The sequence below is a fragment of the Neodiprion virginianus genome, chromosome 6, assembly GCF_021901495.1.
Source record: "Neodiprion virginianus isolate iyNeoVirg1 chromosome 6, iyNeoVirg1.1, whole genome shotgun sequence".
NCBI lineage: Eukaryota > Metazoa > Arthropoda > Insecta > Hymenoptera > Diprionidae > Neodiprion > Neodiprion virginianus.
In genome coordinates, this window is record NC_060882.1 from 21,509,143 (window position 1) to 21,525,221 (window position 16,079).

Genomic DNA, 16,079 nt, shown 5'->3' on the forward strand with positions numbered 1-16,079 from the left:
TTGTTTCTCTGCAACAGAGCCGTAGCAATTAGCCTGCGGAAGCTCGACGTACTCTTCGTAACTGAATTAGTGCATTTTAATCATCGCTAACCCGAGCAGCAAAATCCGAACACTCTGTGCTGTTGCGAGTGTGAGTTAATTTTATTCCAATCTGTCTGAGGAAACAGCTGGAGCTTCGACTCTCCGGCATCGCTAATTGGAATTTTTTTGTTTCTTTTTTTTCTTTGCTGTTTTCAAGTATCACGAAAACGAGAAAATTTGATAAATATTAACAACGGACTCGTGTTTCACCGTTTGCTATACAGCTAGGATTTAACCGAGCAAAGTACGCCGATTTTGTGACCTCTATACACGCAACTTGCAGCCCGTAGCGTCGATGCAAAAAGGAGGGCGGGGGTCGCATCATCCCCCCGGGTGTATTCCACGGTTAAGCGAATGGCACGAGCGGCCGAAACCAACGGGAGAAGGTAAATAATTTAGAGAATAATTCATGTCAGTCGGAGTGGAAAACATCAGGGGCCACCACTGTGGGAACAACGGAAAGAAGAAGAATAAACAAGAGGGCGCATTAGCTTTCTGGTCCCAGAAGCAGAGGTGGAAGCGGCCGCGGGTATGGAGGCAAGTATTATAAGTTTGTATGGAGTGACGAAGCCTACTTCAATAATTTTACCCGGGAATTCCGCAAGTTTGAAGTTCGGAGACTAAGGGGAGCTTTTTCAAAGCTTAGGAAGGCATGCAACCCTTGTACAGGGACACGAAATACCTCGGGGAAATTTATCACCGAAACCGACAAGTAGTATAACGTTAATTCGAACATGTATAGGAAAATCAAGGTGGGTTGAAATCGATAACTCTGGAATCAAATAATTACTCTTGTGCTTCTCTCTTTATTCTGTTCATAAATATGAGTCATAGGTATAAGTACATTGGATCGAATGAATGGTAATGGAAAAAGAATACCGTACGCTGTATGGTCTATATCGAAGCCATAGCACATCGAAAAAGAATATCAGAAATTTATCCTTTTATTTTCAAGTGACGATAGCAGTAAAGAGAGGATGATGCTTTCGAAGCAAAACTCTTGATTATTGGCGCTCTCTCTATCACGGATTAACCATTGAGGATGAAAAAATCGGCTTTACGATCGCGAGTGAAATTTATAAAGCGCTTTGAAACCCTCCGCCGACATCAATTCAATGCGAACGCCCCATTTCGGTGAAATAATCGAGCGGACTGCTTTCGCACTCGGGGAAGAGTGACCGGCAATTTCCGCCGGAAGTGCTGCCCAGTATCTCGGCGGCATGGTACTCCTGGTCCGTGCTCGTCTCGTGTTCCTCATTTGTTGTCGACGGAGTGAGCAGCACGTGCAAAAGTTCGCCCAGAAGGCCGTGGTCTTCCTTGAAGGGCGTCTCGGCGGCCTCGCAGACGGCACGAAGAAGACAGGCTCTGCCTTCGCCGAAGGTCTCCATCGCCGTTTCGAGCATCTTGTAAATGCTCCATCTCGAAGTAGTGCCTGATCGAAAAAAGTACTTGGGATTAGCAGGTGAATCGTAGGAAATTATCTCAGGGTAAAAGAGTTGGACGAATTCGAACTCGGCCTTTGGGTGTCAATGGGGCGGTCGGCCGCTTCACCTGAAGGTAATTTGCAACCGCAATGTAATTAAAGAGGATCACTGTCTAGGCGAGAGAAGACTGGCCCTAAAAAATGATAAACGACTCGAGTCCCGGAGCCTGCCTGCAGGAAAACCTGGCGATCGTCCGCGATCTCGCGGGTCAATAATTCCCAGACAGCCGCTCCGACGCGTCAGTTCCATCCTCCGTAAATACGAAAACAAACTTTCCCGGAAAATTCAATTTACCAATCTTTTTTCCCTCAAATTTATGCCGACCAATTCCCCAGAGCTTTCATTTTCCGTCTTCTCTTGCAATTCTGGACCACAAAGTTCCGCTCGAATCAATTCCTTGGTTAGAGTTCGTTTTTCCCCAGCTGTTTTTGACTCTACCTTGATTTCTTTTTTTCCCCCCTTACTACTATGATTCTTTGGTCTCTCGGTAAAATGAACGTTTTTCAACTCCGAGCAATGTACGATCGTTCTTTGCGAATCATAATACACCGGATGAAACTCACCACCGAAATCGTCATACCCACCTTTGGTATCCCGCACGTCAGTCGCGCTGTTATTATCCGGTATCTCGATCTCATCGGCTGACCTTTCGTACCGGATGTAGGGGTCCGTGAAAACGGAGGCGTTGTACGGTAGGTCGTAGTTACACTTGAGAACATAGCCAAGGGTCATGGAGACCTCACCCTCCATCGGAAGACCCAACCCGAAGAGCACCTTCATCAAATGAAAAGTCCTCGTTAAAATCCGGCAAAAAATTTCAACCCGCAAGTAGGTGTCCGGCTTGTTAGGGTCATCACTGCGAGAATCCCAACGAATGATTCGAATGAAATGACTTCAAACGACAGGAACTGATTTATTTTCACTTGGTTATCGGACATCGAGAATTGAAATCCCCGAGGCGTTCTTTACTTATTTATCAACAATAAGTCGAATCATCGTTGGAGTAAGCACGAATGCATAAATGTATACCCACGATACAAATAAAATGAACAGATTTTGCGAAAAACAAGTGAACAACATATTTGATCGGAGTTATCGGAGCATGAACGTCGTTGCAAACACAGTGACTGTTGCAGGTGACGATGCTAACGTGAAAGTTCAACAATATTCTGTATTTGCCACTGCAAGCGTGAGCTGAGAATGGGGGTTAAATCGACAAGGTGAATTATTAGCGAGTGGAAGGATCCCGGAGAGTTGTTATCGGTGCACCTCGTACCTGCACTTTGGTCTCGCTGTCCAGCGGATCAGGAAAGACGAGGTATCTCTTTCTGCGAAGAAGATCTCGGACGGAAAATTTGTCGGTAGCACGGCAGCAAATGTTAGTGGTGAAAATCACGATCACCAACATATTTACGCAGTAGTTCTTCATCGCTGATGTATTTTGCCAGACGACGTGTTATGTATTTTTAATCGCAAACCGATTCGATTGACACTCTGCAGCCGGCAAGCTACTCGCACGGCTCACTGAAGTGCGCCGAGAATTCGTTTCACGGAGGGCAATTATCGAGATATTTTGTGTGCACTCCTATTAACACCGGCGGATTCCGCCGCCGGTTAAAATACACGTGTAAAACGCTCCCGTCGCGACGCGGTACCAACAGCTGCTTCGCTCCCCGAAACCCGAACGTTACATCGCCCGTTAGACCAGTTACAGTTTTTGGTTACAACGGGCCGGAAGCGTCGGTCAGTGTCGTCTTCGCAAAATTTTAACAATGACTTCCCAGCGCCAAATCACGTAAGTGTCTCGTTTCTCGTTTCAAATTTGATATTTCTCGTTACTCGGATATCTGGTTTCAAATTGTACACCCAGGCTTTTCAACAAGCTTTTACTATCTCCTGCAAAATTCTTATTTAGATTTTCCTCTAACGTCATTCTCATCGACTTGTCTGCGTTGTTGGTTCTATGTTTTTTGAAGAGAAGAATTTTGAATTCGTGCTTTTGATAACAAAAGGTTCAGAAATGGTCTTAAATTCTATCCAGTCAGTTTAACCTTCTTCCAGAGTGGAGCTTCAACTTTAAAATGCGACATCCTTCGAGGCAAATTAACTAGATTCTCCGTTTTTTTATCACCCGTTTAAGATGAATAACACTTTGTTGGAATAATTAAAGATTTAATGAGAAGTATTTCTAATATGTACTCCTTTGAAGGGTGAGGTACCGAAGTGTGTGTTTCTCTGAACAGCGTATGATTTAACCACAATGTCGACCACTCGCGAGCTCGTGATACGAATACCAAATTTTCGTCCAAAAATTGAATCAGGTACCCACAGACGGATCACGTCTGTCTACTCTGTAGTCACGGGTTAAGTGAAAAAAAATTATCACCCACTTCGTGACCAAATTATAAGTTCTCAAGTCGATTTTCACTGGGCTACATAATTCCTGGAAAGTCATTTACATTATTCCACCTCATTTTCAACGTTCAAGGGTACTGATCGTCATCGCCGCTGCAATATCTTCGACGAAATGCTGGTCAAACGAGAACTCGGAAATTGCAAAGATACTCCACAGACCTATCAGGGAATTGACTTATCCTAGCTCCAGCACTACGGGTGTAAGTTAAACATCGTGCAGTATTTTTTGCGAATCTTCATACCGGGTGAAAGATCGATCATTGAGTGACTTAAGGTGTTTTAAATTTTGAGACAGATCTTCTTCGCCGTTGCCGTCCCGTTATCCGACCCAGAACACTCCATATCGTTGTCTTACTTCTTTGAAGCCAACTACGATCTCCCGTCAAACTTCTCCTATTACGACCCGCTGCTTCTTGGCCGAAGGACGCGACGGAGCATCGACAGGGAAACAGTCTACCGAGCATTGGAAAGCAAATTCGAAAGGTTTGCTCTATACAGTTTACGCGGAATGCATAATTTAACCGCCCGGTATAACGGCGTTGTTAATGGAAATGAGGAGGTGCTATCCTGGTAAGAGATTTGGGAAAACAATGAGAACTTGAACGAGTATCGAAACATTTTGTCACGATGTTTGTACCGGCAGCTGCGACGTTCCAGTCAACTTCAAACTACTTGGGGAGAGACACAGTTCAGCTTACTTTTCTGTTTGCATTTTCCATTTGCGAGTCACTTCCGCGAGTGCTCTTGAGAATCCGAGTACACATATTGTGTACAATCGTTTTCTCGTGCCTTCCAAAAGGAATGCCACAAATTCAACAAAGTAAGGCCAAACGGAGTCCTGACTTGGGGGGTAAATAAAATACACGAATAAATAAATTGCAAAGCCTAATTATGTTCGGCTGACGGTTGTCAAGCTTCGATATCACTCCAAAGGAAAGTTCAATCTCTTTCGGTTTCTTGTTTTCCTTTTCTCTTTCTTCTCGTTTTATGCCTCCTTTGAAAATTTTATCGCACCTTTGTTTCTTCCTGAAATGAAATTATTACACTCGAAAAATGCGAATATATTTTCTGAAAACAACGATGTCGAGCTCATTCTTTCCGAGGAGGTACACGAGCATAAATAACAAATAAGCTGGGAATTTTTATCAGCAGGCTTCCAATAAACTACAAGTATACACTGAGTTATGTTGGTGGTGTTACCACTCTCGACCGTGGAAGGTATACCCGCATATTCGTTTCTCTAGATAAGAATTTCTTCAGGGCTCATTTCGTTTCCCAAAACTGCTGCTGATTATTTTCTACCCTCTTTGCGGGCACATATGAATAAGTAGAAAAATACGCTCTTTGTTATTACAACGTCACGCCTACCTTGCCCTATAAATTAAACGTTATATTCACTTTTATACTTCAGCGCCGGATTTCCGGGACGCGACTGCCTTCTTCGTTCAATTTGCGAGACGTCGGAATGGCCCATTCGACACAACGGAATATTGGGGGATGTGATGCACGTCATCCTCACGTAAGTCTTCCAAAAGAAAATAAGTAGTCATATATGTGTAGAAACGGTAAACTCGCAGAGTAGAAAAATTTTCCTGAGACCCCTTTGATCGAAATTTTATTCCCACACAAGATTTATGTGATACCAAGATTCTTCTTCGATTAATTTCGTTGTCTAATGTACGTACATGTGTTCAATGAATAATATATACGCGAAGGTCAATTCCATATTTCAGGCCTTCGTCATCCCAAAAGGAAGATCTTCCCGAAGAATTCGCCGAGGCTGAACGAATCGGGATGAACGGGACCTGCTCAAAATCCTACCCGCTTTGTCCAGTGGGGCTTTTCGACTTGGTTGGAAACTTCATTAGTCTATAGCGAAGGTGGTGAACAACCAATGTAGCCCCACGAAGAAAGTTCTCGTCCTTAAACGGAGGGCGAAACACGGTGGCCACCCTAGGACACGTCGTTATTTTAACTCAGCGTCTTCTTCTCTCGTCTCCTGGTCGATTCCTCAACGGCCTGACACTGATGGACAGAGCCCATGCCCCAAGGATCAGCAGAATTCATTCGTTACGGATCTTGACTCGCTATTGTTTGAACGTGCAACAAATGCGGTCACTCTCGCTGTGAGAACCCCGTGGATAAGACACTCTGGCCAAGCATCGTCATTTATAAGAGTTGTAATTAGGGATTATTCAGTAATCGTTCTTCCGAGGGGAGAAATTATAAGAGGGTGAGAAAATATACGAGATATAAAGCGGTCTCACACTGTGCGCTGCAGTATATCAAACACAAGGAGAAGAGAAAGAAACGATCGATTTTATGAAGCTATGACGACGTCTTACTTGATCTTCAATAACTTTTATCCGAAACGTTTTATACCTCTCTTATTAAGGCGTAACGCTGCGAGAAGCTGTTGCCTCTCCTGTACTTACTCGCTCGATAAAAAGGGTGCAGAAATTCGTCGGCTATTGTTGAATGAAGTATTGTTGATCCTGATACTTTTTCGATCGATCTCGCCGAACAAGATTTCCCACTTTCCAGAGTATATTAGAAGTAGACGGAAACGTTCTATAGGCACTAGTTTATTGACGTGTCTTTCACTTCCTGTGATGTACTTCAGACATTGTAATAGAGTCATACATTCGACCAGCCAAACAGATTCACGGTTTGTTTCGTTCAATGACCCTTTTTATCGCCTGTGAAAATAGTTCGGGCGCTTGGTGCGAGTAACGCGATTATTAATTCGAATTATTTGTGAATATGAGAGTAAAATGAATGAAAATTAATGCGTATGCGCGTTAATTAATTTCTGGCAAATCCTTTTCACAAATAAATTCCTCACGGGCAGTACACACTAAAATATGATTATGAAATTCTATTTCAAGGTAAGTTTTAATCACTTTTATTTGTTCCCTATAGCCAATTATTATCTATAAATTTATGAGTGACTTCAGTAGCTGTAATTTTCCGTTGTGTTAGCAATTAGTGCCGGTAATAGAGTTGTTTGTGATTATTACCATTGCTATTTTTCTTGGATTTGTATTGCCTTTCTTCTCACACGTAGTTGAAAGAAAGAGTAAGAGTTGTTACTTAAGTGCAAGTGCAACGGAAATCGTAGACTAGTTTGATTTTATTCATAATTTTGAATCGCGCAATTTACGTCTAATTAGTTTGTACTGAGTCAGTCAACTGATAATATTAATGAATAGCTATCCAAATTTGCAACGAGATCAAATTTATCTGTTATCGTCTAGTAATTTGCCAATTGTGTCGTCACTCGTTAACGCTTGTCATTTATGTCTGTACAAAAATAATTCCATTCATTCCGTTGAATATTACAACTCGTAAGTATAAATAATAATATGTAGATAGATATAATAATCAATAATACAAGTAGAACTCGCAGGCCGTTGACTATTCACCTAATATTTAATTGAACTGTGTGATAGTCGAATAGAACCAAAAAGTACTAAACATTTTTTTTAAATAAATAAAGTACGTTTGTAATTAACTAGTCAATGGCTTTTCATCGCATACTTTGGATGTTGGTGAACCAACATGAAATCTTCGTATCCAAGAAAAATATCAGCCGAGAAATTGACATCATTCAGGAGTTCAGTGCGCCATCTATACCAAGTAACGTATGGAATGTTGTATAGGTTTGTGAAAGATTATCAATTATCGGGAGATGTTGTGTGCGATTTCTCTCAACACCGAGATGATACTGAATATACAAATACACGTGTAACGCGAACGGTCAAATGGTTTGTACAAGTTCCCACCGTTGAAATACATCCAGTTTCTCATTTGGGATGATCTGAGACGCAGACTAATTGTAAGTGTCATTCTGTAACAATCTCGAAGGTACCTTCTTGGAATAGGGTCGTGTGAGTATTTCGTTGTTTGGCTTTTCATTTTTACTTGTATAAACAAGCTTGTGTTTCTTCACTTAGCTTAATGTATCTCTTGCCTCACCTCTCTCAATTTTCTTAGTCAGGGAAGTACACGTGTACGTTATACCCCTCTCCTTACAATTTGACTTGTTGGTAATAAATAGCTGAATTCGTTAGTGATGAACCGTGAAAATTTTCGTCATAGGCTTCGGGATCACTGAGACAATGCTTAATTGAGAGAAACGCTATCGAGACACGTTATACGACTAATAATTACTGCGATTTTCAGAGTCCGTATAATCAACATCTTAATTCCAATACCGTTAGACCAAAGTGGAAAAATTCGTCACTCAAAAATTCTGAATATACTTCGCATGTCTATGAGGACTTCCAGGTTTCCTGACAAAAGTAACTCCAGCCTAAGTGTGATACGTGTTATTGTGAATTTCAACTTGAGGAGCGTATTGCTGAACGTGATAATTCACTGTACCTAAAAGTCTGGACCAGGATTGCATTTCAGTTTCGGTCCAGTTAATTTATCTGAAAAACATATGCCATATGTTTCAAAATGACAAGCGACGCAATTCTGTTTTGATTCAGGTTGGTTTTGTGTACTGAAAAGAATATATTTATCCACCAATCACAAGGTCTGATGCATCTAATCATTTCTGCATCGGTTTTTCGATAAAAATGTCGTATTTTTCTTTGTTGCAGCGCTGGGCTTCCGGAACACGATTGTCTCCTTCGTTCAATTTGCGAGACATCTGAATGGCCTCTACGACACAACAGCTTCTCGGGCTACTTGGTGCACATCATCCTGACGCAGGTTTCTCAAAGGAAACGAGATTGTACGACATATTCAGCTTCCGAAATGAAAATTGAGCGCCGGTTACCTTTACCGTATCCATGTTCTAGATTTTACTGAAATTCGAAATTCTCTTCGTATCGTCAGTCCGTTAATTGAACCGGTAGAAGCTGCAAATAAGTAGTATACCGTTCTTGTCACACCCCACTCAACTACAAATTCCCAATTATTACAGGCCTTCATGTTCTCGGAGAGAGGGATTACCGGAAGAATTTTCGGAGGCTGAACGAATCGGAGCGAACGGTACGTGCTCGAAATCCCAGACCCTCCTCCTGATCGGTCTTTTCGATGTAATCGGGACTTTCCACGTCGCGTAATAGCGCGGCACTCATTAATCATCTCATTCCTCGAACCACAAATGCCGATATACACGTACCCACATCGCCGCAACGTGACCTATCTACGGATTCCTGATCCGCGTGTACCCGACGAAGACCAAGTCGTGTCATTGGCGATTTAGCCCTCGGCGTGGAAAAGCTCTCTCCTCGGTGTTTTCGCAACACACGTGGCAGAGCGAAAGCTTCCGATTCTTATGCCCGCGGCGCGTATCTCTCTTACGACTCAAGATCGCCGCGGATCATTTATTTTTAAGTAATCCCTAAATTCCGGCATGACCGCGGGCCGAATGTTTGCCGAAACTTGACCTGAATTTATCGCGAATTACACGGAATTACAGTATACGAACATTGTCGACTAATCGGTAGGTAGACTTGACAAGGGTCGACGGTCAATGATTTCCAGACGCAAGCTCCGAAGCAGGGGAGTCTGGTTGGTTTTCACGCTTCGTTAACATCCCGCCCGGTCAAACGTTCGCCGATCTATTCCCGAGTAATTGTCTTGTTTGCTGATGAAATCAGATGCAACTGCACTTTCCAGCTCGCCCTGATCCAACCCGTAAACATGAGCCCATCTCTCTCAATTCAGCGCCGTGTCTTGTGGAAAAGTTTCCCTCGCTGCGAAATCGACGTTTCCGAGCTGACTGATATGCCAGACACCCTGCGTATATCGAGCACTCAAGGTATTACGAATGTATCACTGAGGCATCGCAAGGGTCCTGCCTATCCATCTCATACCCCGAACTCTAGGCCTCGACGTTACTGCAGATCAGACCAGTTGGACGAGATCTTGTCACGGACGCTGAAGGATAACGATAAGTATTTTTCGAAAACAATGATCACTTTTCGTGATGTCATTCGCTGTCGATGGAAGTCCGATGAAACTTAATCCGTGAACAAGATGAGCCGGTGCAAAATTTATGCATGGCTGCTGGACTAAACAACACACGTTTTTCAGCCGAATTTTCACCAATTAAATAAATGCGAAGACTCGCTGCGATGTTAGCAAATGATAGTAATTAAGCAGCTCGGTGATACGCTCATCCAATTGTCATTCCCTATCCAGCTCACGACTCAAGGCTCTTTCTGAAGAGCCTCGCATTTCCACGCATTAGATCTTCAATCAAATATTCAACGATTCACCCCCGTCTAGGATATATATGTATATATCAGGTCTATCTTACGGTACATCTTGCCGAACCAATAAGGTGGGTCGAAACTCTGAGAGAGGCAAGATGATTTATACCGTTTGATTTTACTGTCGATACCTATACAAATACAGCACAGGTCGTCTCCGATGTAATTTACACCGAATACGTTTCGGATTTGTAGGAACGCTTGTACGATATCATCGAGTATACACGTCGATCGTAAAACGAGTTCTATAATTGGCGGATCTGTGAAAACCAGCATACACGACGGTTGTATAAAATAGTATACGCTATTTGTAAGTTTTCAGGTACCGCGAACTTGATCTATGATCAGAGAGAAGAATGTGGTGAGATTGATCCGAAACCTATTCCGGGGCTTGAGATTGGAATTAGACTGCAGGATTGCAATAATTGTAGATAGCTCCGAAGAAGAGAGCTGGAAAAAGGTATGTTCTCGAAGTACCGCACTTTGTTAAATCGAGTGGTATACAGAGAATCTCCGAAGCCTTTTCCCTTCGTGAAGAAAGGAATGATTTCAGTAAATTTTGAGAGGGTGTGTCGATAGATCTTTTCCCACTTTGTTCGAGCCTTAATGTTATCGTCCTCGCAAAGGGGCTCAATTATACCGTGATTGGCAAGGGGTGGGGATTGACGGGATCGATTTCAGGTCTTTGGGCGCGTCTCGCGGTGCCCAAACCCCCGACGCATCCCTACCGAACGCGTACACACGTCCGCTTTTCGACTCTCGATGAATACAAATTTCAACTGACTCCGAACACGCGCGGTGGCCTTTTCTCGATTTTCATGGGCGCGGTCCATTTCGTTGGCAGCACCGGCGACGGCTAAAAGCGACCTTTTACTGCGCGCTCCTGTGCCGATACACCGGAGAATAAAAATGTTTGCCAAAATATATTCGCACGAAAGCGAGGCGGTTGCGCGATTGCGAAATTTGCCATACGGAAACGGACTCGTGTTTCCCTGTCCTTTTTCCGTCCGACGTTCTCGCTGAGTATTATATTCATGCCTCGTCAGGCGCGCCCTTCAATTTCGAGTGACTCGAAAGTTGAGCAGCGGGACCATAAGTCATCCCTCGCACCGTAAACTCGACTCCCGTTAAAATATTCGTTATTATATACAGGTACGCCTGCGGTGGGCGAAATTGAGAGGAGCACTGTACATCATTGCGGGGTAACCGTTGATAAAACGATCGGTCTGTACACCGAGGCGAGAGTTGTTTATTATTTAATTACACAAACGAAGAGGCGTATTCATTCATACACGGTTGTTATGTAGTCGTAAATTCCGAAGGGACAGAGAGGGTACGCCTTGCTGCACGGGAGTTCGCCTCTCCGCTGTCCTGTCGCTTCTGCCGTGGAATATTCAACGGCAAGACCCTCGTCGGCGGATGAAGATGGTCTGAAATTAAATGACGTTACTCTAAATTACAATACACTACCCGGCAATCTAGCCGCCCGTCTAGTCGCCGGAGGATGCCTGAGAAAAATTCCCGGTCCGGACCCTTTCAAATCATTTATACACGTCCCGGAACCCCGGGAAACCCCGGAGATTTGTCTCTCGCGATCGGACTGACGGGCTTCGCGACACTCACGTTAAAATGATTCTCATCAAGTCACCGACGACCCCGTTGTTTTCGTGGATCGGATTCCTCGTCGTCTCGCATATCGATCTGAGAAGACACTCCGTACCGTTGACACCGAGTCTGTGCAGAAAGTAGGAGGTGAGGGGGCAAAAAAACGTAGAAGTCTCTGTCTTCGCAACGATGATTGTTCGTTCTGCTGTTATTACAGATCTACTCACGACTCAAATTTCGATTCCAGTATCGCGTAGATCGTCCTTCTGTCGATTGACCGTTTTCCTCTCGCTCCCTCGAGCTCGGGATAAAAATCCGTCACGTTACTAGGCAGCTCGTAGTTAGCCTCAAAGAAAAACGCGACCGAAATCGACTTCGTAGATACCGGATCATCCAGGGGTATAGCCAAGGCGAAGAAAATCTGAAATTTGAGGGAAAAAAAAACCCGTAAATTCCACCGAATTGGTTCACCTGTGACAAAGAAAGAATATCCTTTTATTTTCCGCAGTTATTGTCGATTCCTTGCGCGGCGGAATGATTGTCAAGTTATCGAATATCTCAAGCAATCGACGTTTCGCTGCAATAAACTTTGTTTTTTGTTCGACGTTAAATTAAGGCCACGTTAGCTTTCATGTTTCAACGAACACCAATTTCCACGCTTTCCAAAGATCAGGTTGGACCTCCGCCAGGGCTACATCGACCCTTCATTGGCGATTCCTTCGCAGCCTTTCCAGGGAAACTCCATGGGAAACATTGTGACGCAGCGTCAGCGCTCACTTGTTGCTTCTCTTAATGTTAACGAGAAGAGCAAACGGGAGAGGCAGAGAGGATGCAACGAAGGATTACCTATACCTATACTACGTCTCGCTGTGGGTAGGTAGATGGGTACTTACTCCGAAGCTATTCTTGTTACATCTTTTGGAAATTCTAGATTCAACCCGGGGTAAACGAAATAAACCTCGAAATATATCAACTTCGCGTTTAAACATGTGAAAGGAGAACGTTTCAAATGCCGTGCCAAATTTCATCACTTAATATTCGAAATTCTTGCCGATGAAATTGTTATAACATTCATTTTCGCTGACTTATTACTTCATCTTCAGAATCGAGAAATATGTTCCCACATAAAACTTCACAAAACGCCGATAATCGCACACAGATAAAAAAAAACACCACGAATCACTCTCGCATCGGGAAACTCAGAAACAAGAGAGTCGATGGTGGTAGTTTCGAAAATTTGCGGAACAATGCTAACGGGGTTGGAACGAGCAGAGTTTCGTCCGTCGATCAGGGAATTGCTCCATGTCGTCGATCCGAATACTATCGGCATTAATTGGATGGAAACCTCGAGGTTTGTGAACTGGTGTAATTCCCCAGGCACATCTAGTATTTACAATACTAACCCCCATTTCACTGTCCTCGGGGTAAGTCAAGGCTCTGACGTGCCGATGTACAACATCTGTTATTCGATTATCCAACGCGATTACATTGCAGACAAGCCAGTTGACTGCTAGACAGAAGATGACGGAGAACCTGCAAGTAGAATTTAGGTGCACTTTGACCCGACGAATTCGGTTCGAGGATTATTCAGCTCCTCGTTAAGACGGCGAAACACTTGCGTTGACTCACGTGATCGAACGATCGGAATTTGACATCTTTCACAAGAAGAAGCTGCACTGCAGTGAAGAGCAAATCTCATCTCGGGTATTATAAACGTTCGCAGGTAGCTTCGCTTCACTTATTCACCGAGATACCGGTGACTGAAACAGTTATCTACAGCCACCTTAACACTTGTGCTTGAAATGAGTGTCGCAATACAATCAGCGGCGTAGTTCTCGGACGATCGTCTCGATTCTAAGTGACAAGTGATAAGTGGCACTAGAGGTACAAGTTTCACCGTTTTCTTACCTCCAACACGTGTTTCCTGATTGATACTATAAATATTTGAGAATTACTAACGTCGGTCAAATTTAGACTGTTCGAATTGAACAACGAGTCTAGCTCACACGATTAATAACCACGTGCTTTTAGCACCTGTGAGCTTGTTTTAATTTTCACCATAATCACTCGAGCGATTGGTTTTATTTCAAAACGATGTCATCATCAGCTTCAAGATCGAGCTATTTTCATTCATTTTCATTGACTGATCTGTTTGACAAGTATTTTGTTAAAATATCGACAAAATTATTTACACAATAATTAATTTTGTAACGAACTTGGCGTTACGGAATTAAAAACGGGTTCGTTGAGCGGATAAAGAAGTGATCAAAACAGGAAGAAATTGAAAGATGAGAAAAATGTTTGTATCAGCGATACGAGTTAGCAGTTTAAAGTCTGAAACGGGAATCTTTTTACAATAATGATGGTTGGCGCAACAGCCTTACTCTTCTTTCAACATATGGAAGCTACATGCATCTTTCATCCACGATGAATAACAGATCGTTAGAAAGGGGGAAGAAACGGGTGATTTCACCCTTTGTAACAATATAATAACAGATTAAAAAAAAAGATTTCGATGTCAGTATAATTAAAAACTTATTTTTGCAGAGTTCAGAAAGAGACGCGGCATTCGGTAAAATAAATTTATAAGATTTGCTATTAAAGCGTTTTCGGTCAGTCATAGTCTGGATTGCCCAACTCGAACAACATTCAATGAATCCGTGGCCAGCGAGAGCGTGTTAATTACAACCAAATCGGGCATTCGACACTCAGCGTTACTGAAAATAAAATCATCCTCCTTGTCGCAGCGTTACTCTCCTCCGCCATTCGTTTCCGCCCCTCTCTTTAGCGTAATTTGCGAGTGTATCAAGCGGTCTAAAAATGGCATTCATACTGCGGTCTGGTTTCAGTTATTACAATGATTTTAAATGACAACCGCCGATAATTTATTCAGTTATAAAAAGCATTGACCGAGACCATTTCTCTCTTTCACCGAAACGCTGATCGGGAGCGTAAATTATCAGAGTTTACTGAAGTATCACGGTGATTGAGTCGTTCGTTTGAATTTCTAATTTCGCTTAATTTTATTGCCCCAAATATATGTAACGTATAAAGCGGGATTGATCCCACATCAAAGAATTTTCAAAAGCGAGCTGCTCAACAGCTCCGCAACCCTGCACAGCTACGTGAATTTTAGAGTTCAAGGCCGAATTCCACACGGGCCAAAAACCGGCGGCTTACTAACAAAATTACACTCCAATTCCGGAGTCAATGATGTTTAAATTACATGGGCGGGGTTCTCGGTTTGCAAAAAACCGGGCTGCGCTGTCATCTGGTGGCTAAATTCCGAACGAAAACGAGCTTTAAGCTGCTTCCGAAGGTCCTGCCTCTGTCCTTCAACCCTGCCCAGGAGGGGCGGCCCGTCGAACGCAGCTGCGCTGGACTCCCGGCGGTCCAGACACCAGATACTTGATACAACCTCCGTTGTTACCACGTACATGAGCTCACACATGCGGACGCAAGCTCTGCAAACGATGCGGGGATTTACTCTAATTGTCGGCACGCGATCGGCCCTCGAAAAATGAATTTCGCTACCCCTTCGACAGTTTCGTTATATCGATCCACACCTTCAACAATAGCAGCTATATTTTTTTCACAACTAATTTTTCCAAGGCGATCATTCTCACTTTTTAGGTACCCATCGAATTTCCACGCGAACTCAAGACTTGCGGAGTGAAATTGCTCAGAAATACACGAATTCTTACTGTAATTGAAGGTATTGTGAAAATTATTTTTGATACGAAAAGAATTTTCTGTCTGCAGGTGATCGTTTTTTTTTTGTTTTTCTGTTTTTTTAAAGAAAAATCTCGTTTGCCGAATGTTACAAGTAATGATATTGCAAGTAAACGTTTCACTTTTGGAAAAGTCCATTAATTGTGTTGCTGAGTTTTTTTATTCAATGAAGACAATTTCGAAAGTTGGAGCGTACTAGTGATTCAAGAGCAACATGAAAATCCACATTTCGAAACACCGGCTGGAAACGACGATTTCGTTTTTGTTTGTTTTTTGTTTTTAAACTTGATAACAACACGAAACGCATTTCAACTCGAGTTGAACAAGCCAACTACTACGACTAAATGCATCCGCGTTAAAATCCGCGATTCGATTTTTATTTCACAGTAGAGCGTAAAGCACTCTCACCGTTACCCGAACGTTTCCTAAGTATTTAACGTTCGCACTTGCACAATGCTTGCTAAACGGCGTAACAATGCGCAGGTGAGTACCTCGCCAATGCCTTTGTTATGTATCGCAAAGTCCAACG

At 43.1% G+C, this 16,079-nt stretch overlaps 2 protein-coding genes across 2 annotated transcripts; one reads left to right on the top strand and one right to left on the bottom strand.

Annotated features, from left to right (window-relative positions):
* Nucleotides 1-889: 889 nt before the first annotated feature.
* Nucleotides 890-13,664, bottom strand: LOC124307977 (uncharacterized). Its single transcript, XM_046770230.1, has 8 exons — nucleotides 13,448-13,664; nucleotides 13,222-13,351; nucleotides 12,046-12,239; nucleotides 11,837-11,947; nucleotides 11,499-11,643; nucleotides 2,842-3,021; nucleotides 2,150-2,339; nucleotides 890-1,513 (listed from the first exon to the last, which is right to left on the bottom strand). The coding sequence occupies exons 1-8, from the start codon at nucleotides 13,471-13,473 to the stop codon at nucleotides 1,194-1,196; spliced, it is 1,296 nt and encodes a 431-aa protein (XP_046626186.1). The 5' UTR covers nucleotides 13,474-13,664; the 3' UTR covers nucleotides 890-1,193.
* LOC124307889 (uncharacterized) lies at nucleotides 3,204-6,766 on the top strand. Its single transcript, XM_046770047.1, has 5 exons — nucleotides 3,204-3,360; nucleotides 4,054-4,180; nucleotides 4,276-4,463; nucleotides 5,392-5,499; nucleotides 5,714-6,766. Exons 1-5 carry the CDS (start codon nucleotides 3,338-3,340, stop codon nucleotides 5,853-5,855), a joined length of 588 nt encoding a protein of 195 aa, XP_046626003.1. The 5' UTR covers nucleotides 3,204-3,337; the 3' UTR covers nucleotides 5,856-6,766.
* Nucleotides 13,665-16,079: the final 2,415 nt, after the last annotated feature.